This window comes from Adiantum capillus-veneris, chromosome 25, assembly GCF_014529385.1.
Source record: "Adiantum capillus-veneris isolate H3 chromosome 25, ASM1452938v2, whole genome shotgun sequence".
NCBI lineage: Eukaryota > Viridiplantae > Streptophyta > Polypodiopsida > Polypodiales > Pteridaceae > Adiantum > Adiantum capillus-veneris.
Window position 1 is genome coordinate 2,036,777 of NC_140955.1, and position 24,048 is coordinate 2,060,824.

The window sequence follows — 24,048 nt, forward strand, 5'->3', positions numbered from 1 at the left end:
TCTCTCACAAACACATAGAAAGCAGGCTACTAGTTTGCCATCGACACTTATAGCCCAAAGTAGGATTGTCATGCCAATGACAAGACTAATATAGAACTACCCATAAAGCAATTGTGATCACTGTTCTCAATCCTGACACTTTTGGCCCAACAATAGGACCGATGCCAAAGCAAAATGAGTGACCATGTCATAACTCAAAGTAGTGAACCAAATCTGTATGACAACATTTTTGGCCTAATAATAGGACCAATGGAAAAGATGTGTGTGGCACACTACTTGTAAAACAAGTGTCAGAAAAATAAGTGTCGATCTAGCTTGCCAAGTGAGCTATTTAGCTCTTGATTTTGAAGACAAAACACTTTCTTATGTACAATGACTACATCAAAGACAATCCAAATGCAAGAAAACTAGGTCGATCAAGGCCATACGAGAGGCATTGAGTGAAAAATTTGATTCACACGTCAAACAATATCCTAAGATGTCAAGACTATAGAAAAATAAAAAATGTAAAGAGCTCAAGAAAATGCTTCAGCAAGAGTAGAGCACTAAAATCAAGACAAACGAAGATGAACCACAAGGAGATAAGGTTTGTGTACCCTCACATTACCAAAAGTAAACTATCCAAGAAAGAAAGATTGTCCTACAACAACCAATTTGAAAACAAACAGCTCCAAACCAATCATTAGACGGTCTTGAAAATGCTTAAAAAAATGATCTGGCATATTTGGGAGAGGACACAAAGCCAAATTACATTGCAGATGGCTTGTCACCTAAAGAAGAAGCTGAGCTAATTGCTACTCTTAGGGAGTATAGAGATGTATTTACTTGACCGTACAAATATCTGCAAGGAGCAAATCCAAAGGTATTCCAACATACAATCCCTATGAAAGCACATGCTAAACCTAAGCCTCAGTGTCCATACACATATAAGGATAATTTTGGGCAAAGAATCAAGGAGGAGATAAAAAAACTCAAGGAAGTAGAGTTGATCTATGAGATAGGTCATACAGAGTGGATGTCTCCCATTGTGGTAGTTTCCAAAAAAAATGGCAAGTTGAGATTATGTGTCAATCTTAGGATGGTAAATTCCGCCACTATCCAAGATAACTATCCTCTTTCTATTACGGGCCATGTGCGGAAATGCATAGCAAGAAAAGAAGCATATAGCTTCTTAGATGGATTCTTGGGCACCAGGTATCTATATCAAACTTGAGGACATTTTTGCCTATAGGGTTATGCCATTCGGATTAAATAATGCACCTACAACTTTCCAATGGTTGATGAGTCATGCATTCAAGGAATATCTCAAGAAATTTCTTAAGATATACAACTTTCCAACATTTGATGAGTCATGCATTAAGGAATATCTCATGAAATTTCTTGAGATATACATGGCTAACTTATGTGTGCATTCTAGAATCCGAGGAGAGCATAGCTCTCATCTAAAGTTAGTCTTTGAGAAATGTTTGTTGTATAGGATTTGCCTTAACTCTGAGGAATGCACTTTTATGGTTAGGTAGGAAAAAATCCTTGGACATGTAGTAGTCTTGAAGAATTGTATATCCATTGTCATTGATAAAATCACTGTGATAGTGTATTTACCAATCCAAAGAAACATAAAATAATTTCAATCTTTTATGGGACACTGTGGCTACTATTATAGATTCATCTGCATGTATGTTGTGATTGCCCAACCTCTTATGAGTTAATTGTTGAATTCATTAAATGGACATGGGAGTGTGAAAGAGCTAAAAGCTAAAAGAGGCATTGAGTTTTGCTCCAATCCTCAAAGCGACCGACTGGAAAAAGATATTCCACGCGCATATAGATGCAAGCAATAGGATTGTCTATTAATTAGGTAGATGCTCCATAAGTCCGTAGAGAATTAGGTGTCGCTCTCCGAGTGTGGTGTTAGATCATTGACATCCCTCCACTATCATCCGACACATGTATAGTTGCCACCATGCACTAGTCGAGTCTACTACATCCTTGGATGACATATTAGTATGTTGTCGTAGTTCTCGCTTGACTACACACATCCTTCTCGCGGAGACCCGTGAATATTCACTCTAATCATAACCAACACAATAAATAATGTAAACCAAACATTAATCACATGAAAACAAAGAGCTTAAAGAGACAAACAACTTACTTCAATCAAAATTGAAATCCAATAAGGGTACGGCGCGTAGAGATTGGCGGAATGTTAGCGTGCTCCTAGAATTTTTTTGTGTAGCTCAAGCAATGGACACCGCTCTCTCTCTCTCTCTCTCTCTCTCTCTCTCTCTCTCTCTCTCTCTCCCCCCCCCCCCCCCCCCCCCCCCCCTTGTCTATTTGTTTGTTTGTCTCTCTCTCACAATAGGCATAAGGAACCCCCAAGCTAGGTCTGCATCATAGCAAGAACCACCCCCTATAAGGGTGCAGGCCATATTGTGGCCAGGCGTCGGACACTGCCCATCATTGTAAATCTAACCTTATTCTGCATAGCTAAAAGAAATAAGGAGTAGATCCACTCTTGCTCCACCCCAAACCTAAGCGTACTACTCTCTTGCACAACACACTTCACTCGCATGCCTCCGCACACCCTCTCAAGTGGTATTAGAGCAAGGCGGCTCCCCCGAGCCCGACAACGTGTGCACAAGCTTTGTCTTGAGCTAAGGCTCAAAGCCTTACACACAGGTGGAAATTTCTGAGATTTGGAGGAGCTCAACTAAGCAGGAAAAGCTTCGGTGAACCTTTGAAGAAAAGCAAAAACTGCTACACAACTCTCCATACTCGCGTTAATTTTTTAATGCTCACAGCTCTCAACTTGCTAGAGATACAGTGGCAATCAACAAAAGCGTTGATGGTTTTTAAATGTTGGTAGACTCAAAATTTGGGTGGCCCAAATGAGCACTTTTATTTTTTCAATGTGCTATAGAGCATTTGAAGGAAATGGTAGCAATTATAGATAACATAATAGAGAAAAAAAATGCAAACTGGTTGCTTTCTTAGTAGCGCTGCAGATTTCTTGAAGGCATCATTGGCCTCTAAACCGAACCAAGAATGAGAGAGAGAGAGAGAGAGAGAGAGAGAGAGAGAGAGAGAGAGAGAGAGAGAGAGAGAGAGAGAGAGAGATTGAAAGAGTGGTTGTGTGTCTGTGTGGGCATCTTTGACTCCAACATCCACTCTCAGGCAGAGAGAGAGAGAGAGAGAGAGAGAGTGAAAGAGTGGTTGTGTGTCTGTGAGGGCATCTTTGACTCCAACATCCACTCTCAGGCAGAGAGAGAGAGAGAGAGAGAGAGAGAGAGAGAGAGAGAGAGAGAGAGAGAGAGAGAGAGAGATTGAATTATTGTCCACGGAGGTCAGATATGACCTATGGGACCAAAAAACAGTGCATTACAAAAGGTTCCTTCTAAGTGAAGGGATTGTCAGATACATCTCAGTTAAGGAATGAGGGCCCATTGAGGGGTGAACAAAAGAGAAAGTGGGATGAACATAGCTTAAAAAGAAGGGGTGGGTGAGAGGGGAACCATTTTGGGAGTTCGGAACTCCTGAATAATGGCTTTACCTCCTCGACAGACTGCCCATTTTCCTGTCTGCACGCTGCTCGTACCTTTTGTAGTTCTACCTTCTTCTTCTTGAGTTGGTCGGGGGTAAGATCTTCTGCAAACCAGATTTTAGTGCTCAAGGAGTTTAATTCGGTCCACTTTGGTCTTGAAAGTGAGGATCGCATGATTGGTGTGATGCTCATGTGTGATGGAGTCGATTGTTGCTGGACCCCACTCTATCATGTGGGTTGTTGTTTGGATGCGGGCAATGGATTCATGGAACTTGAGGTCTCCCTCTCCTTTCCAATCACTTGGAAACCCACAAATGCAAACATTGAGGGCCATCTCCTCTCGTCGTTGTCGTTCGTGTAGCGTGGATGCCACGTGATCATCAACCTTGTGGATGATGGCTTCTTGCACTTGATTTTTGACCGCCTTGGTAAGGGTGGTCTCCACTTCTTCCTTTGTTTTGTCGAACTTGGGTTGCATATGCTCCATTTCCTCCTTCTGGTGATTCTCCACTGCGATTAGCCGGCTCGATTGCGATGAGTTTTTGTTTCAACTCGTCATTCTCCTTGCGTTTCAACTTCATTCTCAAGACGAATAGTACTGTCCATTTTAGGGGGTGTTGCCACGATCCCCGCAAAGGTGGGCTTGTTTTGGGATGAAGCACGAGTGGCCATTCGGGGGAAACCCTTTCAGTGTTGAAGGAACAAACCCTTTCATTGTTGAAGAACAGACCCTTTCACTTAGAGAGAGAGAGAGAGAGAGAGAGCAAAGACATCATCCATTCTTCGACATTGACACACACACACTGTGTGTGCACATCTCGACCTTCGACATCGACCTGATCTCAGATTTTCGACATTGACTTTACTCGCTCTTAGTTTTTTGGCTCTTTGCTTCCACATCGACTCAGTTTTCAACATCGAGAGAGAGAGAGAGAGAGAGAGAGAGAGAGAGAGAGAGAGAGAGAGAGAGAGAGAGAGAGAGAGAGCAGAGACATTACTAGTTCTCTAACATGGACATCGCCTCTCTGCCCTCGTATCCACGCCATCCGTTCTCCAACATCGGACATCGGGTTTTCTCTCAGTCTCGATGTCTTTTGCATCAACGCTATTCTCTTTTGGTTTTTGGCATTGACGTCACTTGTGGCATTGGTTCTTCTTGACATCTCCGACACCGGCTTTCCCACGGACGATTGCATTCATGGCATGCACGGGTGAGGTACCTCTATCATAGAGGAGTGACACCCGACATTGGCATCGAGTGCAGTGATTATGCTTTACGGTATAGCATTGGCTTCGACTAATTTGGCAGCTACTCGACTAGCACATTTTATTTGATGTCAAAAATCAACATCAACCTCATAGTCTACAGCGACATGCAGGTTTACAGGTTCTCAAACATGCGATTTTTGGCAGTCACCTTGGCAACAGATTCCCTACGTACGGTCATGCATTGATCGATGCATATTTTTTTGAGCACACCATTGAGGTTTTTTGAGAGCAAATATCCCCGCTGGAATTTGTGTACTGCATGCAAGAGTTTTCTGGCACCTGTTTATGTGCAGTTTCTCATGTACCTTGAGTTGCGGTTACTGCCTATTGTACTTCGTGTAGAACCATTTTTTGACTATTTTGGCAATTTCCTCAAACATTCCTTAGACTTGGATTGGAAAATCCCTTTCTGAGACGATGGCTAGTACATCAGAATCTAGTGTTACATTGTGACAGCTAGAGTGCGATTGCGTTAGGAAAGAACCCCGTGTTTCATTCCAAGTCAAAACACATCGAGGTTAGGTATCATGTGATGCGGGATATTTTGGCTAGCAAACGCAGTGAGTTAGCCAAAGTTCACTTGGATGACAACCTTGCAGATGCTCTTACGAAGAGATTACCTATAGAGTGGTTCACACATTGCATTGAGATGATGGGCATAGAGTGAAGCCTCTAATGCTTCACATTTTGTACAGGTTTGTACTAACCTAGGCCACTTGGGACACTATGGCCTTTAAGTGGGAGATTGTAAGGGTGCAGACCATATAGTGGCCGAGCACCATGCATCGTCCATCACTGTAAATCTAGACTTATTCTTTATAACTAAACGCAATATGAAGCATTGGCTTTCATCCACTCTTGCTCCACCCCAAACCTAAGAGATAGGTACTTTTTCGTGAGCATGAGTGTAGGTTTCTCTTTGTTATTTGCAGGCATGGCCCTCCTACACCTACAGAGGTGTCGGTCCAGTTCCGCCACCGGTGGTGATCGAGACCTCCAGTGGGCACTCTCTTTACGAGACAAGTACGGCCTCCGTTCGACAAAGTGATTGTTTGGCCACTACACTCAGGAACAACTTGCCGCCTATGATCTTTCTCAGTAGTCCATGCCATGGGGGAGCCAAGAGAGGGACTCCCTGCATCTAAAGCCTCGCACTGACGGCACCTCCTTCTACGGTCCCTTCTTACCGACCTAGTCCCCTTCCATCGCAGGGTCTCACTCCCCTTCCATCGCAAGGCCCCATGCCACTCCATTCCACTTCTACTTCACCCGAGCATCATCAATGCACTTCTTCTGGAAGCGCACACCGATGTTCGTCTCAGGGCAGTGAGCACCAAGCGAGGGGGAGCAATGGGGGATCCTATGGCTTCGCTTGTTTTGGTAGTGGAGGTGGGACTAAGTCTCCTATTTCAGAGCATGCCTCCCTAGATGCAGGGGAGGAGGATACTAATGCACCCGTGCCAGACACGCATGGGTGCTACTATAGAGTAAAGTATGGCGGGGAGGTGGACTTTGGTATAGCATAGGACAAGGTGTTTCAATGCCATCTTCAGATTCTTATACATGCAATAGATAAGAGTTTTTTTGTAAAGTTCAAAGATCAGCTAACCAATTGTGCACACTACGTCAAGGACGCGTTGCATGCTAGATTCCCAAATATCCCCAATGAGCGTTTTTCAGTACAGTGGTTGGAGGGCTACATTAAAACATTTTTGAAAAACAAGCAGTCCATGTACGGCGCACAATGGCCAGCAAGGTTAGAGATCCAGATAGGAGCTATTGCGGAGGCAACGTGGCAGATGCGGAATGGGAGTGGGCAATGCAAGAAAAGAACAAACATGCTACACCGTGCTCATCCTATAGACAACAACGTGAAGCTCAAGCCAGACACACTTCCATACACTATGGTTCGAGAGGCAAAGAAGTTTGGACAAGGACAAATATGTAAGTTTGGTAAACTGAAACCTATATCGATGATTAGAAAGGTTTTAGTTAATGCATTGCTTTTGTTATTTCTAACTTAGGAAAATATCACTTTGAGTCAACCAACCATAGAGATGGTCAAGTTTCAAGAGGCACACAGAATTGGAAACTTGGTGATGGTTGTTGGAGAACAATCACATCTCTTGCGATTAATTCAACTCGGTCAGCGATTAGATCTCTACATGCCGTAAGTTTAGACAAATTATATTGTGTTAATTGTTTTGAGTTGTTAATTTGTTTAATTTGGTTTGGGTTAATGTAGAGTCAGGATGATCAAACATGTGTGCCTATGGACGAGGAGGAGGAGGAGGACGGATTCTAGATAGAAAATTATTTGTAGTCCTCTCTTAAAGTCCCAATGTGGCACAAAAGAAACGCTATGAGCATAAGTATATACAATTGAACTAAAAGTTCCACTTATTTGTAACTTTTTAAGTAATTGATCTTTTGCACTTTATATTGTCTAGGTAAAGTATATTCAAATTCTGTTGTTTATTATTTTTTGTACACCTTTTCTAAAAACAATTGATGTTTCATATGTTTTATGGAGGTAAAAAATAAAGGTGTTCCTTTGGGCCACCAAAAATTGGGTGGCCCAAATGAGCACCTTTATTTTTGAATAACCGTTTTTAGCAACTAGTATGTGACCCGTGCGTTGCTGCGGTTAAAATGTAAGGCTAGGGTCACATTGCATCGGTAGCTATAGAGCTGAAAAAGAGCCTCTTTTTTGGGTGGAACACCTAAGGTATAGACTCTTTTGTCGGCCCTTAGCTCACTCTAAAGGGTGGAAAAGTACTTAGATCACTCTTATGTCATTGTCTTAAGGTCCACACTTAGGCCACCGAAGAGTGTAACCATACCATTGCAAAACCTTAGTAGAGCACCATAAAACACAACAAATTGCAATTGGAGGTTGGTTTTTGTTAGCCAAAAATTGAAGGGTTTTTTTTTCAAAATGTAATTTTAGATTACGCACCTTCTTTGGGGTGTAGAGAGAGAGAGAGAGAGAGAGAGAGAGAGAGAGAGAGAGAGAGAGAGAGACCATTTTGTGTCGTGCATTAGCACTGGTTGCATCACCTACTGTCATGGAGTCTAAACACCTTTGTTTATGTTGGGGTAAGCCTTAGCTTATACCCACCTACAATTTTTGACATTTACTGCTAAGTTTTAATTTTGAAGGGGAGAAAACCTACAAAATTTAGAGAAAATTATTGTTAAAACCTTTTAATATATTCAATTTAACTATGGCCCCAATGCTTGTGCTAATTGCCCTGATATCAGATGCCGCTAAGTTTTAAATTTGAAGGCGAGAAAACCTACAAAATTTAGAGAAATTTAATGTTAAAGCCTTTCAATATAGTCAATTTAACTATTGCCCTGATGCTTTGATGCTTGTGCTAATCACACCGATGCCGCTAAAATCTAAATTTGAACGTGAGAAAACCTACAAAATTCAAAGAAGTGTAAAAACCTTCAATATAGGCAATTTAACTATTGTCATGATACATGTGCTAATCGCTCCAATGTGAGCCATCCCTTCTCGGTCAACTGCCATGAACCATCAATTATCATCGAATGATACTTTCAAACTTTCTCTCTATTGTCTATGCAAGCAAGATATTGGCAAGAGATTTTTGCCTCCCTGTGTGTGTGTGTGTGTGTGCGCGCGCGCGTGCGAGAGCACTACATCTTAGCTTCTCTTTGTCTCTCTCCCTTTCTCTGTCTCCATGCACCATTAACACAAGTACTCTCGCTCTCTCTTTCTCTCATGTAAAAACCTTTCAATATAGTCAATGTACCTATAAAATTTCTTATATGCAAGTTTTAAAAGTTTTGGGAAAAAAGATTTCGAGCTCTCACTCTTCTTCCTCTCTTGTGTAAAAACCTTCCAATATAGTCAATTTACCTTTTGCCACGATGCTTGTACAGATCGCCTCCATGCGAGTCGTCCCTTCCCATCTATAGTTAGCTGCCACAAATTATTGATTATCGTTGAACGCGACTTCGAACCTATATATTTGCCTCCCCCCCCCCCTTCTTCTCTCTCTCTCTCTCTCTCTCTCTCTCTCTCTCTCTCTCTCTCTCTCTCTCTCTCTCTCTCTCTATAATGGCAAGAGCACTATTGCTTAACCTCTCTTTTTCTCTTTGCCTCTCTCCCTCTCTCTGACTTCATGCACTTGCAACACAAGTGCTTTCTCCCTCTCTTTCTCTCTTGAGTACTTCCATTGCAGTGCTTGAAAAAACCTAGGTTTAGTGTAAGCCCACCTACAGATTTTGAGTTTTACTCCTAGATTTTAAATTTGAAGGTAAAAAAACCTACAAAATTTAGAGAAATTTAGTGTGAAACCCTTTCAGTGTAGTCAATTTACCCATTATCCCAATGCTAGTGTGAATCACCCCAATGTGAGTCGTCCCTTCTTGGCTTCAATCGACCACCACGAACGATTGGATGTTATCGAACGTGACCTCGAACCTTTCTCTTTGCTGCAAGATCTTGGCAAGAGATTTTTGCCTCTCTCTTTCTCTCTCTCCCCTGGTGAGAGCACTACTTCTTAGCCTCTCTTTGTCTATTTGTCTCTCTCCCTCTCTCTATCTCTGTGCACTGGCAACACAAAGAGCTCTTGCCGTCTCTTTCTCACTTTAGTACTTGAACAAAATCTAGGTTTAGTGTGATCCCACCTACAAATTTTGACATTTATCGCTAAATCTTAAATTTAAAGGGGAGAAAACCTACAAAATTTAGGGAAATTTACTGTTAAAACCTTTAATATATTCAATTTAACTATGGCCCCAATGCTTGTGCTAATTGCCTGATACCTTGATGTTGCCAAATTTTAAATTTGAAGGTGAGAAAACCTACAAAATTATAAAAAAAATTAGTGTAAAAACCTTAACTATAGGCAATTTAACTATTGTCACGATACTTGTGCTAATCGCTCCGGTGTGAGCCATCCCTTCTCGATCGGCCGCCATGAACCATCGGCTATCATCAAATGCAACTTCGAACCTTTCTCTCTATTGTCTATGCAAGCAAGATTTTGGCGGGAGATTTTTGTCTCTCTCTCTCTCTCTCTCTCTCTCTCTCTCTCTCTGTGCGAGAGCACTACATCTTAGCCCCTCTCCCTCTCTCTGTCTCCATGCATCAACAACACAAGTGCTCTCACTCTCACTCTCACTCTCACTCTCTCTTTCTCTCTTGTAAAAACCTTTCAATATAGTGAAATCACCTATAAAAAAATTTATATGCAGGTTTTTGAAGTTTTGGGAAAAAATATTTCGAGCTCTCACTCTCTCTTTCTCTCACTCTCACTACTCCCTACTCGCTCCATGTTTATTTTATTCATTTCTCGAGGAGATTCCCTAAATGCTTCCCTTCAACAAATATCAACAGCTACCAAGGAACTCATTCCTCCAACCTCTAAAAGTGTTACGTAGGAGTGTCGAACCCACATGGATAGAATCCTAGGATTTGTGACGACCCTCATGACCAACCAACCTTCTACGCGATGCTTGTTGCAGCTGGCATGCATGCTAATTAAAAAAAACTCATCGTAGCAAGCGGATAGCACGCGCACGCTCCTCTGCCCATCGCCCTCAAGCATCGTCGCCTCTTGCACCTGCTCGCCCTCTCCTGCTCTATGCCTGCTTCGATGCTCGAAAAGGGAATCCCCTCCGATTTTACTCCCCTGCTTCACGCATCTCCTTTGATCCGGCTGCTATTTTCTTTTTTAACAATCGTAGCACCTACTCTCTTGTGTAAAAAACTTTTAATATAGTCGATTTACCCATAAATTTTATTTATATGCAATTTTTGAAGCTTTTGGGAAAAACAAATTTGAGCGCCGACTCCCAGAGTCCCATTCGCTCTCCCTCCCCTTCTCTGTCTTTTATGCGCAACAAATTTAAGCGCAGACTCCCAGAGTCCCAGTCGTTCTCCCTCCCCTTCTCTGTCTTAGCTTAATATCTTGCCGTTTTCAATTTCAAAAATGCATGTTGAGAGCAAGGAGAAAATGAGAAATTCCATCCCAAAATAGAGAAAAATAGTGTAAAAACCTGAAAAATAATTGTAATTTTAAAAATTTCCTCTTGCCAAATTCAATAAAAGGAATTTGTCCGTTTGTAAAAGTGATTTTTCCCGAAGACTCGAATCTGCAACTTGTCACGCTCTCTCTCTCCCCTTCTCTGTCTTCTATGCGCGACAGATCCCGAGCGTTGTCAGTGATCATCCTCTCTCTCTCTCTCTCTCTCTCTCTCTCTCTCTCTCTCTCTCTCTCTCTCTCTCAATGTTTGAGAAAAATGTGTCTCAACTTAATATCGTGCCGTTTTCAATTTCAAAAATACCGATTGAGGGAGAGGGGAAAGGAGATATTCCACCCCAAGAAGAGAGAAAAATAGTGTAAAAATCCAAAAAAAAACCTAACTCTCTAAAATTTCCTCTTGGAAAATTTTCCCGAACAGTGCTCTCTCTCTCTCCATACTTGTCACGCTCTCTCTCTCCCCTTCTCTGTCTTCTTCCCACGCGTTGTCAGTGGTCGGGTACCCTCTCCCCATCCTCGCCCACACACAAAGGCTGAGTAGATGCGTGCGTGACGGTGCGCCTACTGCCGGCAGCCGGTCATCTCTCTCTCTCTGTTACACACACACACACACACACACACAGAGGCTGTGCGCCACAGGCTATAACTCTCTCTCTCTCTCTCTCTCTCTCTCTCTCTCTCTCTCTCTCACACACACACACACACACACACACACACACACACACACACAGTCAGAGTCCAGACGCCTGCACAATGCAAACAATACACGCGAGGCAAAAAGGCTGTAGTTTGGGACTCCGGGCAGGACTTCTCTCTCTCTCTCTCTCTCTCTCTCTCTCTCTCTCTCTCTCACACACACACACACACACACACACACACACACACACACACACACACACACGGCCTGTCAAGACTCAAGACCGAAAGGGGACCATTGCAGGCTCTCTACTGACAATCTTTGTCGCTGTGGGGGTTTCAGCATGTTGGGCGTATCGACGAGCGAAAGAATGGCGCGCTACGAAGTTCATAACCATTGGAGATTCCGATGAGAACGTCCGGAAGCCTGAAACAGCGCTGCAGTCCATGCGAAGCTTTGAGGAATCGACACATGGAGACCTACTCCTTCCTCCAAAATCTCAAGCTGCATAATAGAAGTATAGATGTGTGTGTGTGTGTGAAAATTTATAGATTTTTTAGGGTGGCACATGGTTTAACTCTCAAAAATAAAAAGGAACAAATAACTCTCAACTAATAAAAGGCACGTCAATTGAGAATCTCTCTCCCCATTTGAGATGCCAATGTTTAGGGTCGGTTTTTTGTTTGACATTTGACCCATTTTAAGGAATTTTTCTTGTTTTGTGTGGAAAAAAATGTTAGCTACTCTTTCAAAAGTACATGATAATATTAAGAGAATAACAATTTCTTGGAAATTTTAAAGGCAAGGGTGTCTTTGGTGAGTAGGAGTCCCCATGAGCTCAATCGTAATATATATATATAATATATCTCATGGCCAATGATATGTAAAACAACCTATCATTTGCATGCATGTCCCCAAAGCAGTACAAAATGAAGTCGACTCACAAACAGTCAAACCTTCTCCTTTTTTTCTAGGGATAGATGTTTGACATTAGTTAGTGTGTGTATATATGTGTGTGTGTGTGTCCATTTAGGGTGGCACATGGTTTAACTCTCAAAAATAAAAAGGATTTAATAACGCTGACTTGATAAAAGGCCCGTCAATTGCCAATGTTAGGGTTGTTTTTTTTCAAACATTTTACCCATTTCAAGACATTTTTCTTGTTTTATATGGAAAAAATATTAGCTACTCTTTTGAAATACATGATAATATTAAGAAAATAACAATATCTTAAGGGCAAGGGTGTCCCTAGTGAGTAGGAGTCTCCATGAGCTCAATCGTAAAATTTCTCTCTCTCTCTCTCTCTCTCTCTCTCTCTCTCAATAATGTAGATAACAACCCCTACCTTTGAATGCATACCCGCGAGACCGACCTAAATTGATGCGCGGACATGCAAACCTTCTCTTTTTTCTCAATCGCTTTTAAAAATAAAAACTTACACAAATTTATAAAAGGTTGATATATTGGTTTTGAAAAAAACCCCTTGATAAAACAAAGCCAAATATATAATTAAAAATCATTTTTTTATTAAATAACAAAATCTCCACCAAAATTATGTTTACTTGCTTAGGTGGAGTGAAAGTAAATTTATACATTTATTTTATATATAGTTGAAAGTCTTTGGTCTTTACATTGTACATTTTTAAAGGCTTTTCATTTCCCTATGCATGTCAAATTGACCCTTCACTTTTTCATTTTACATTAGATGTTTGGTCTAAACTTTTGCGAAGTGAACCAATGCATGACACGTGGATGTCTTCTTCTCGCTTGAAATTTTTAAGCTGCATAAGTAGAGTATAGATAATAGATGTGACAATATGCGCGGTAATAGGTGCGACAATGTATGCGGTAATAGACACGACAATATATACGGTAATAGTTGCAGGTATATATCCGCGTCTATTACCGCATTTAGTGCTTAGAAACCATTTTCGCGTGGGTTGCCGCGTCTATTACCGCCAACACATTTTTTTCTCTTTCCATTTTCATTTGTTAATCTGCGGTAATAATGGCGGTGTTCTCAATTTCTCCGCTTATAGTGTTCAAGACAAAAGTATAGGTGATTGCATCTAAAGAGATGAGGTCGCTTCACATTTGCTAAAAACAGCCCATGGCTTCTTTCCCCAATACATTTTCATGCATGTCGACCAAGGCAGTGCCAAGCATAACGTTCTTTTTCAGCAACATCTGGCTAACAATAGGATTATGAGTTCTTTTGCCCATCTCAGTGTCTTCCAAATTGCCCATTGCCTTCAAGATGCGAGCATATGTGATTCCATCTCTAGAGTGATGCGCTCACTTTGCATGATTTGAAATAAGCCTAGAGCTTTCTAGCCTTGCACTTGTTTAGAAAATCCTACAATGAGTGTGCTCTAAGAGATGACATTCCAGTCATAAAGTTTCTTAAGCACTTTATGTTCTTTCTAGCACATGGCATCTGGCATACATGTCGATCAAGGCTGTGCAAAGCACGATGTTTTAATTTGTTGGCACTGCCTGCTAGCAGGTAGTGATATAGGGGTGGAGCCTATCAAATGATGTACACATTTTTTTAGGCTCTTTTCTAGGCTTTCAGATTCTAATCCTCCGATGCTCCGTGATAAAAATAGCATTGCTTTGGCAAAAGCGTTTGCCAATGCGAGGACAAGAGCAAGAAGCTGGGAGCAAGCATGTTCGCAAGGTATGGCTCTCTCTCTCTCTCTCTCTCTCTCTCTCTCTCTCTCTCTCTCTCTCTCTCTCGCGTTTTGTGTTTTCTTCTCTGTGTGGTTTGTTTCTATTCGTTTTCTTCATCTTCTTTTGTAAGTCTTGTTTGTAGACAATATACGATGTTTGCAAGTAATCGTTCATCCTCTCTCTCTCTCTCTCTCTCTCTCTCTCTCTCTCTCTCTCTCTCTCTCAGTGGAACTCAGATAGTACTGATAAAACTACTTCAACAAACAAATAAGGAGACCACTACCATCGTAATTTGTAAAGGACAGCACAAGTGCACAACCATATGTAAAGCTTCCATACATGAGCTCCAACTACCCTACAATTCCCAGCCTCTGCTTGAGATATTACACTTTTAGTATACAAATATTAACTCTTAAAATGTTCAGAAGGATCTAATCGGCTCGACTTGTTGTTCTATGCTGCAAAGTCTTGGATCTTCTTCTCAAGACCCTCACCAAGAACGAAGCACTCGAATCTCCGAACCTTGATATTCTTTATCAGATCCTTAATAAGAAGAGATCGTCCTTGATGTAGGCCTGCTCAAGCAACGAAAGCTCATTCAGCATTTTCACAATACGCCCATTGTTGAAATCAAGACAATGGGATATTTGAGGAAATTTGTTACTTATAACAAAAACCAATAGTCAACATGTATGCCAAATTCAATGCCGTTAAGAAACCACACAAATTGCTTTCGATTCGTGATGTCATCTCCTTGTTAGTGCTCATTTCAAGATATGCACAGAATGGTCGCAGCATGGATGCTCTAGAATGTTACAAGGCTATAGGAAGGGGGGGCTCTTTTGAATGTATGCAACACGAGGACGTTTCTCCTACACTTGCATCTTGAAGGCTTGTGGCATCACCCAAGCACTTCCTAGGGACAAATGGCTTCCTCCGGTTCTCACTTGTCCTACACTTGCATCTTGAAGGCTTGTGGCATCACCCAAGCACTTCCTAGGGACAAATGGCTTCCTCCGGTTTTCACTTGAGAATGATTTGAGTGATGGCTAATGTTCATGAGCATGCTATTCACAAGTTTTATGGGTGCTGTGATCTTAAATTTGTATTTTGCAATATATTTTCCAAAAAGGGTATAAAGGTATCTTTAACTCCTTTTGCCTCTGCTGTGGAAGGCCTCTCTCTCTCTCTCTCTCTCTCTCTCTCTCTCAGGCAGTGCCGCCGTTGGCAATTTAGTACTGACGGTCTTGTTTCAATGGCCCAGCTTGTCGAACAATACCATCGTTGCCCATATTGAAGTCCTACGTATTGTCATACGTCTTCAAGATGCAAGCATAGATTATTAGATTATTAAATATGGAGAGAAAACAACCTAGAGCTTCTTCGCCCTTCCCTTGTTGGTAAAATATCCTACAACCAGTGTGTTCCAAGAGACGAAATTCCGGATATGAAACTCGTCAAGCACTTGTCAGAGCTTTCTGGAGTAGACCACATTTGACAGATAAGTCAACCAATGCATTTCCAAGATGACGTCCTTTTTAAATAGCCTTGATTGGTGATTGGAAAAGCCTTGAGATAAGTAGTCGACCCATCCACGTTGCCCTTCTTCTGGATGGCAACGTCTTTTTTTCCACAACTTGAAAAGCAAATTCATAAGAGATAATTTGATGATATCTAAAAAATTTCACACTAAATTTCTTCATATTTTATTGGTTTTTGTTTTCAATATTGGAGCAAATATAGTCCTCCCAAGAGCTATGCTTGGACAAATGAAAGTGAACCTATTGGATCCAATCACGTAATTCTTGCGCTCGTTTGGTATAAGAGCTGAGTCTCACTACTGAGCAATATTAGTGTATTAATGATATTAGTGAACAACTAAAACTTTTAGTTAGGGGACTGGGCTCTAAGACAACCAAAACTGGAACCAGGTCCTTCGACCTCACGATGTGAAGGGCGCAAGCGTGAGAGGAGGGCAGAGAAGGCCGCCTTGTGCGTCAATACTGCATACGCTTCCGACTCGACCAGGCTTCATGCCTCCAAGGTGTGCAATCTTGTAGCCATTCTCGTAAACGCGGGGCCTGAATCGGTGGAAGGAGAGCGGCAGTGTTTGCAATTCAAGGGGACTAGACGACAGATTAAACAGCAGGGGACAGCCCGTCATCAGAGAAATGCGCGTCCGAGCGCAGCTGAGCGGCCGCGGCGGCATCCATCTCACTGTCAGCTTGTGCAGATTAAGTAGAGAGCGAGCCATGAAGCCCAGCCAGGCGGGCTGCTTGGGAAAGCCCAATGCGGCCAGAAGGCGCTCATCCAAGACCGAGAGCAGAAGCTTGCGAAGCGGGCGCCTGCACAGCCATGGCATCTCGCCCAGCATCAGCTTCATCCCTGCCTCGGCAAACTCGCGGTTGCAGTCGCTATACCGCATGTGCTTGGCTTCATACTCGTCCCGGTAGCGTGCCAGCTCTTCAACAGACGGCGGTATGTTGTGGATGCCCATGCGCTTCGCAATGTCGTGCCACACTCGGTAGTGGCAGCCTTTCTCCATCTCCGTCAGCTTCCTGTAGCCATACCTGCATGCATGCATGAAGAGTGAGATTTTCTATTGTGGCTAGGGCTTTGCAAGCTTCAGTACCTCAGCTATTCTTTGACAGAAGTATGGAGGAAGCGACACTTACTTGTCCGTCCACTCCACGAAATTGACGACGTAAACTGCCAGCACGTATAGGTAGTCTTCGTTGGCGATGGCGTAGAAGGAGTGAATGAAGTTGAGGCGGCGGATGGCGAGCGACCCGCGAGGGCTGTCCGCATGGTGCATCAGCATCTCGCGCAGAAGAATATCCATGTCGTCGTACTGCTTGGCTACGTTGTGCAGGCCAAACTTGGCGATGATCCTGGGGATGCCAGCTACCCGCACAACGCCGGATTCGAACGCGCATCGATAGAGGAACGGAAACTCCACAAAGAGGGTGTGGGACAGCACGCTATGGGGGTCGAGCTTGGGCAGACGCTTGGCGCGGCGAATCCTGAGGTGTTCGCAGCACCCCATCTTCCATAGAAGCAGCAACAGCGCCATTGTTAGCGCTGTTACTGTCAATGTGATGACGACTCCTTCTTCAGTGCTAGGTACCATTCCGCTGGGTGTGTGTGAGGAAGAGAGAGAGAGAGAGAGAGAGAGAGACATGAGAGAAGCGGGTATGCTCGCTGGATCTAGCTGCAACGTGCTATAGCCATCTGGACCATATTAATACTACCCGGCTGGTTGGTGTCTGCGGCAGTCGGCGCTACGATCCATATCAGTATGCATGCATTTGGTCGCGCTGAGATACATGAGATACATGCACCTCTTACATACTCCATTTATTACCTAAGCAGGCGGACATCCGTGCAAGGCTCATTTCTCAATAAGGAGGACGAATTAGGAATGGACGCCGACAATGAACGGTATATTGTCTAGTATCTACACGGCTGTGTTTTGAAGACCCTTCTTAATGGGTTTTTCTGTGCCTTTCATTGGGAACATGTGCTGAAGTTTTCCTCAAGGTAAATCTATAAGATGCCGTAACATTGCCGTTCATAGAGGGATTCTTAAGTGTGTAGTAGGCTCACCACGTCCCGTTTTTCTTTTGGAGGAATGCTCTCTATAATTGCATAAATATTCATGCTTAAGTGTTTTCAAACACTATGAAAATCTCAAAACGTTTATGGCAATCTCAAATTTGCTATAATCGCATAAATATTCATGCTTAAGTGTTTTCAAACACTATGAAAATCTCAAAACGTTTATCGTGATCTTTTGCAGAGAGAGAGAGTCCAAACTGGACTGGCCAAAGAAGAGAGAGGGGAGCGAGAGGATATTTTTTTGTATTTCAAATATTACCACGTATTATCACTCATATTACCGTCAAATTGTCGCTCACCTCGCTTTAGCGCTGAAACTGGTATTTCTCTTTGTTTTTCTTGTGAATAAAAATTGAAGAACATTATTTAAATTTTAAAAAAAAATAAGAAAATAAACATTAAAGAACATTATTTAAAATTTTAGATTTTTTTTTTTTGGAGAGTTAGCACTGGCAAGGTACGTAGTCGCGGTTGCAAGCTGTAGGCACACGCAGGCAAAGTTGGGTGGGGTTCTACTCAGGCTCGGGCGAGGTGAAGGAGGCCCTCGGTCCACGAGCCCACATTGAGGCTCCCATTTGTTGACATTTGTATTATCTTGCGGGCGGCAGTTCTCTGGATGTTGCATTGGCGCGCCAGTTCCGATTAGCGTTGGTTGTTGAGGTCTGGTTCACTATCTGATGCACGCACTCAGACTAAATAATCGTGATTCTCCCAAGTTAATAATCGTCATTTGCCTTTTTAAAATAATCGTTGCTTTTGCATGAGTAGATTATCGCTCATGTGTCTTGTGCTCGTGCCAAAATAATGCTTTTTCCTTTCTTGAGGCTTCCCTTGCACTATTTACCTTTTTCATACCAAAGCCTTTGATTGGAATTGATAAGATACTAAAGGCTCTGGGTGAGGCCTTTCACCGCGCCATGGCGAGCTTCTCTAAGCCGTCCTACGTGGAAGCAGTGGCAGGCAAATAGAGGTCGGCGATCGAGCAACTCGATGCTCTGAAGGCTATCGATCCGAAAGGTGACTTTGCGAAACCGGGCGCCGTTGATAGCGGTCAATGCTCCCTTACTAATCTGAGTAAGGAGGAACTGCAACAAAGAAAGACGCAGGTGGAAAAAGACCTAGCGACAATCCTATGTGCACTATCATTGAACAAAAGGTCGTGCGAAGGCTCAACAACGCAAGAGGATTTTGTTGTAGTGGCCAAAGGGGACAGAGTTTTCCAAGCATTCAAGAAGGCGCTCCCGCAGCGTGTCGAGGTGGAAAATGCCCTTACGGTGGTTGTCCCCCCTGCCATTGTGAAAAGACATCTTGCGGAGGTTGCAAATTCTACTCTAGTCTTCGGGTTTATGGAGAGAGTTCCCAATAGAATTGAGCTCCGTAAAACTGGCTCTACAGTCCACTGGTTCTGAATCAACACGGCTTGGTAATGTTCACCCAATATATAGCAAAAGGGTTCGTGTCAGTTCAGTTCAACGACAGTGCAGTGGTTGAGAGGGTTTTGGCGAAAAGCTTGTTGTTCTTCAATCGCACGCCGGTGTGCGTGCTCCCTTAGGACCCTCTGTTTGAATCTAACGAGGCATTCACTGATCTTTGCCCAGTATGGGTGGAGTTTGTCAACCTCCTCGTTTGGCTTAGGAAGAACTTGAAGGAGCTCGCAGCTTCACTTGGTGATCCACCTTTTGTCTCATCTGGCAGAGCCTCGGGTGTAGCAGCAAACAAGGTTTGTATCTGGTGGGATCTGTGGAAGCCATAGCCAAAGAACTTGGTGGTGAATGTTGGGGCAGGACTACAAATCATTTCTTTGAACTTTAACACCTTTTTCGGGGCCTGCTTCAACTGCAACAAATTCAGGCATTATGCGAGGGTGTGTCCCGCTGAGGTGCTAAAGCCTACGGACCAGATGATGGAGAGAAGCGAATTACAAGCTACCCCACAGGGTGGCACGAATGCAGTAGATCCAACAAAGAAGCCTACTGAAAATCTTGACAAGGTAGAGGGTGGTCAAAATAAAGTCAATTCGGATAAAGATGTGGAGAAACAAGATCATGGCAACTGGGGAAAGGGCAAGACCACCCAAAGTTACCACTTTTCATCCACCGCTCAGCAAAGAATGGCCACCCCAGTAATGCAGAAGATCATGATGTCTCCAACTCTTAGGTCAAAAGATGAGGGCTGACAACAAATATCTCATATTTCATGTAAACGGTTCAAAGCACAGGCTAGGGCCTTGGGGCAAATCAAAGGTCTCCCGCCGGATTGCCCAAAGCCTCCTTTCCTATATGACAACTTATTCGAAATTTTGGGGAAGATGAATCAAGAGGACCTTTTCACTTCCAAGCTGGATACCATGCAGGTTCCAGCAGAAAAGGAGCCAATGGAAGAGGACAACCTGAATGGGAACTCTGTTGCCTGGAGGCAGAAGAATTTGTCCCCCTTTCCCAATGATGGATACTCTCTCTATTCAATCTTGGAACGCGAAGGGATTGAAAACTCGGAAGAAGGCACTCTCTTCTGGGAAGAAGTAAAGAAAGAGAAGGCAGTCAATTGTTGGGCAATCCAAGAGCACCATTTGGATGCTCGTAGCAAGAGAAAACAGACTGTAGGAAAAAAACTCATCTTTTATGAGGAAGGAAGTGACGGTACAGTGGTGTCTTGCCCATTGCTGACAGAGATTTGGAGCCAAAGATGGTTCTAAACCACCCCTCCGGAAGAGTCGGAAGAGTCCTGGGTGCTAGAATTAGATGGAACGATCAACCTATCACCATAGTAAATGTTTACGGCCCTTGCAATGCAAAGGATAGAGCTAAACTGTGGATGCAGCTCAAGGATACTCTAATCAAAGGGGAGTGACTGATGGTTGGAGATTTCAATATGGTCGAGAAAAGCAAGGATAGAACAGGCTCCGCCAGTATACTGGCTGGCTCAGAAAAGTCTAAATGGCTAAGCTTATGTGAGAAGTGGGCTATGATTGACTTGTGGGAAGTGGGCCCATGGAACAGCATGCCTGGATTCACCTACACAAGCCTTCAGTATGCCCGCACTGCTTCCCAGCTGGATAGATGCTATTGCTCTCATCAAGCTTACTGGATCTCATCGATGCTAGAGATAAAGGTAATCTCAACAAAAAGCCTCTCCGATCACATGCCATTACACTTACAACTCAAGAAAGATAAAGCGGGGGGGGGGCAATCCTCGAGAGGGGAGAAAAAGCTTCTGGTTACACGGACACACTGTTCAAAGACCCTCTCTTCAGAAGCATCACCAAGAAAGCATTGGGAAAGCTCAAGAAAGATGTGGGGATGAATAAACCTAGTGCTTGGAATCTATTTGTTCGGAGTGTACAAAAAGCTACCAAAACTTCGCGTCCTCGGGTTAAAAAAGCCAATGAGGCACATATCAAACATCTCAAAGAGGAGGTAGCGCAATTAGCCTCTAGGAAGGTTGCCGGACTGGCTACCGAGGATGAGCACAAGCGATGGCTTGAAGCTAAATCTCACCTGGTGAACGGACAGCTGGAGGAAATCAAGAAGGCGAGATTGCTCTCTAGGGAAACGTTCCTTCAACCAGAGCCTTATAACCAAGCACATTTTTTTAGGGCTCTAAAAGTGAGGAAGAGTCAAGGCCGCGCGTGCAAGTGCTCGCTGATGAGAAGGGGAATACAATTCAAAACCAAGATGAGATGGCTGAACTTATGCTTAATTATCTCAGCCGGATTATTGACCAGCTAGAGACCCAATCTCAGGAAGTGGAAGAAGCCCAAGCGTCTTTACTTGGGAGTGTTGAAAAGAAGGTTCCCCAGGAGGAAGCCAACTGCATGGAAATGGTCTTCTCTGAGGAGGAATGTTCAGCGGCACTCAAAGCTCTTGGCAATGAAAAGTCCCCCAGTTGGGATGGATTGACAGTTGAATTCTTCAGGGAATTTTGGGATGATCTCAAGGGTCCAGTCACAAGGATGGCCAATCAAGATGTTTCCGAAGAGTCGTTGGATGCAAGTGTTAAGAGAGGGCTTATCAAGCCCATCCCCAAACAGATCTGCTACTCTTATCTTAAACATTGGCGTCTCATTACGATGATGACAGTAGCATATAAAATTATTGGCAAGGTGATAGCTCTCATACTTGCCCCCCTCCTGAGTCGGATCATCTCTCCTCATCAACACGGGTTCATTAAAGGGAGATCTATATATGACAATATCTTGGCAGCAATGGTAGGAATAGAGTATGCAAGGATGTCCCCTAGTCCCCTTGCTTTTCGCCATCAAGTCACATCCTCTCATCACAATGCTCGAAGCCAGTGCTGCACCGGGAGAGATTCAAGGTCTAGCATTACCGAGCAATGACCAGCTACTGGCCAAAATGTTTGCAGATGATTCTCTCCTATTCTTGAAGGCGTGCCCTCAAGTTGTCAGGAGAGCTCTGGAGATTTTGCAAACATTTTTCGTGGCCTCGGGATCCAAGTGCAATATAGAGAAGTCAAGACTTATCTCCCTGTCGAAGAACGACTCTTTTGACCCTGCAGTCTCGACATGAGAGATTATCTCAAAATGGAGTGTATTCAGACACCTAGGAGCCCCTGTAGGAGTGGACGTAACCCACAGGCAAATATTTCAATGGGTCCTTGAAAAAATAAGCTCAAAAATGAGAAGATGGGAGTTTGTTCTCCTGGCCTTCCAAAGCCGGACTAGAGTAACTAATGCTTTTATGATCCTGTATATTGCTTTCCTCAGTCCTGTGCTCAAGATGGCTAAGTGTAACTGGAAAGAATTCTTAAAACCAGTGAAAAGGTTTCTTTGGAAGAACAATGCAAAAACCTCCCGGCCATGGCAGTGGGCTAGATGGGAGGTAGTTGCTTGCCCAATAGACCAAGGAGGGCTCGACATTCTTAACCCTGTATCCCATGTTGAGGCCCTTTGTGCCAAATTTCTGGTCTCATTGGCTAAACAGGACCAAGCTTGGGCTATCATGACCAAGGACGAAATGCTTGATACAGTAGAACTAGGATCGAAAGGGGGAAAGTGGAAGGGGGTTGTGATGCACGACAAACTTCTCACCCCGAAGTGGTGTTATCTTAGATCTGGTGGACTCTTAGGGGAACTGATGAGGAAGTGCAAAAGAGTAGCTGAGGTTTTGGAATGGGAGGAAGCAACCAAATACTTTAAGAACTCCATTTTGCATTGGTCCCCCTGGCTCTCTAAAATATTGGGGCCTCCGCAAAGCCCCTATTGGATAGAAATGGCCAGGAATGTGAATAATAAGGGGCTCGTTCAACTAGAGCAATTCTGGGATGGCAATAATAAGTGCTGGAAAACTACTGACTGTTTAGCCATCCAATTTCAAATGAATGGCTACTAGTCTACAGGGTGATGAAAGAGCTTGATAAGGTGGTGATGCCAATTTGTGAATCCAACTTTGAATGGGGTGCTTGGAGATGGCCCAGGAGTAGCCTTTTTTGGAAACCACATTCTAAAGGCATTTACCATGCATTAATGTATGAGGCTAATTGGTGTAGCCCCCTCAACAAATTATGGAAGAGGCATTAGACGGAAAAACGGTGGGAAGGTATCATGGAGAACATGTGGAAGCCAAGGTGGCGTCAATTCATGAAGATATTTTTGTGGAAAGTGTTGTGGGGTGCTCTGTCGATGGGCATAAAGATACAAGAAAGAGGAATCGGGTCCAATCATTGCTCGGGGTGCAGAGTAGCTAGTGAAGACCTAGCCCAACTTTTCATGGGATGCCAAGAAATCAGTGGCATGGCTAGGAAAATATGCAAGTGATTCAAAGGACATGGCAAATTAAGTTCTTCAAGACTGATCTGTCTTTGGTAGTACCAGGTTGGGAAGTCCTGTTCTTCTTGTCTGCACTCAAGAAATCAGGTACTACTTCTTTCACCATATTTGGCAAGCAAGGAACCGCCGCGTGTTTGAGGGGATCTGGCTGTGGCAAGATTTTGTGAAATCATACAAGAGAGCAGAGTGGCAATCCACATGATCAGAGGCAAACAAGCCTTAGAGGACTGGTCTAGAACAATACATGTCATGATGACATCTTGTAATAAGTAAAGCCTAGGAGTAGTTGTGGTTTCTCTATCAAACAGAAAACTTGTAATCCTTTTAACCTCAAGGCTCGGTTGGAGCTCGAGGTTGGTGTATATTTCTGATGTTCTTAATACTATCCACTCACAATTGTGAGTTTTGCAAAAATAAAAATAAAAAAATATTGAAGCATGAAACAATGGCTATGTGGATAAACATGAAACTACAAAGAGGAAGCTCCATCCTATAGTTATGC

At 43.3% G+C, this 24,048-nt stretch overlaps 1 protein-coding gene across 1 annotated transcript; it reads right to left on the reverse strand.

Moving 5' to 3' along the window:
• Positions 1–14,458: 14,458 nt before the first annotated feature.
• On the reverse strand, positions 14,459–17,349 carry LOC147424323 (ER-bound oxygenase mpaB-like). Its single transcript, XM_086500128.1, has 3 exons — positions 16,816–17,349; positions 16,082–16,710; positions 14,459–14,715 (listed from the first exon to the last, which is right to left on the reverse strand). The coding sequence occupies exons 1-2, from the start codon at positions 17,319–17,321 to the stop codon at positions 16,083–16,085; spliced, it is 1,134 nt and encodes a 377-aa protein (XP_086356254.1). The 5' UTR covers positions 17,322–17,349; the 3' UTR covers positions 14,459–14,715; position 16,082.
• Positions 17,350–24,048: the final 6,699 nt, after the last annotated feature.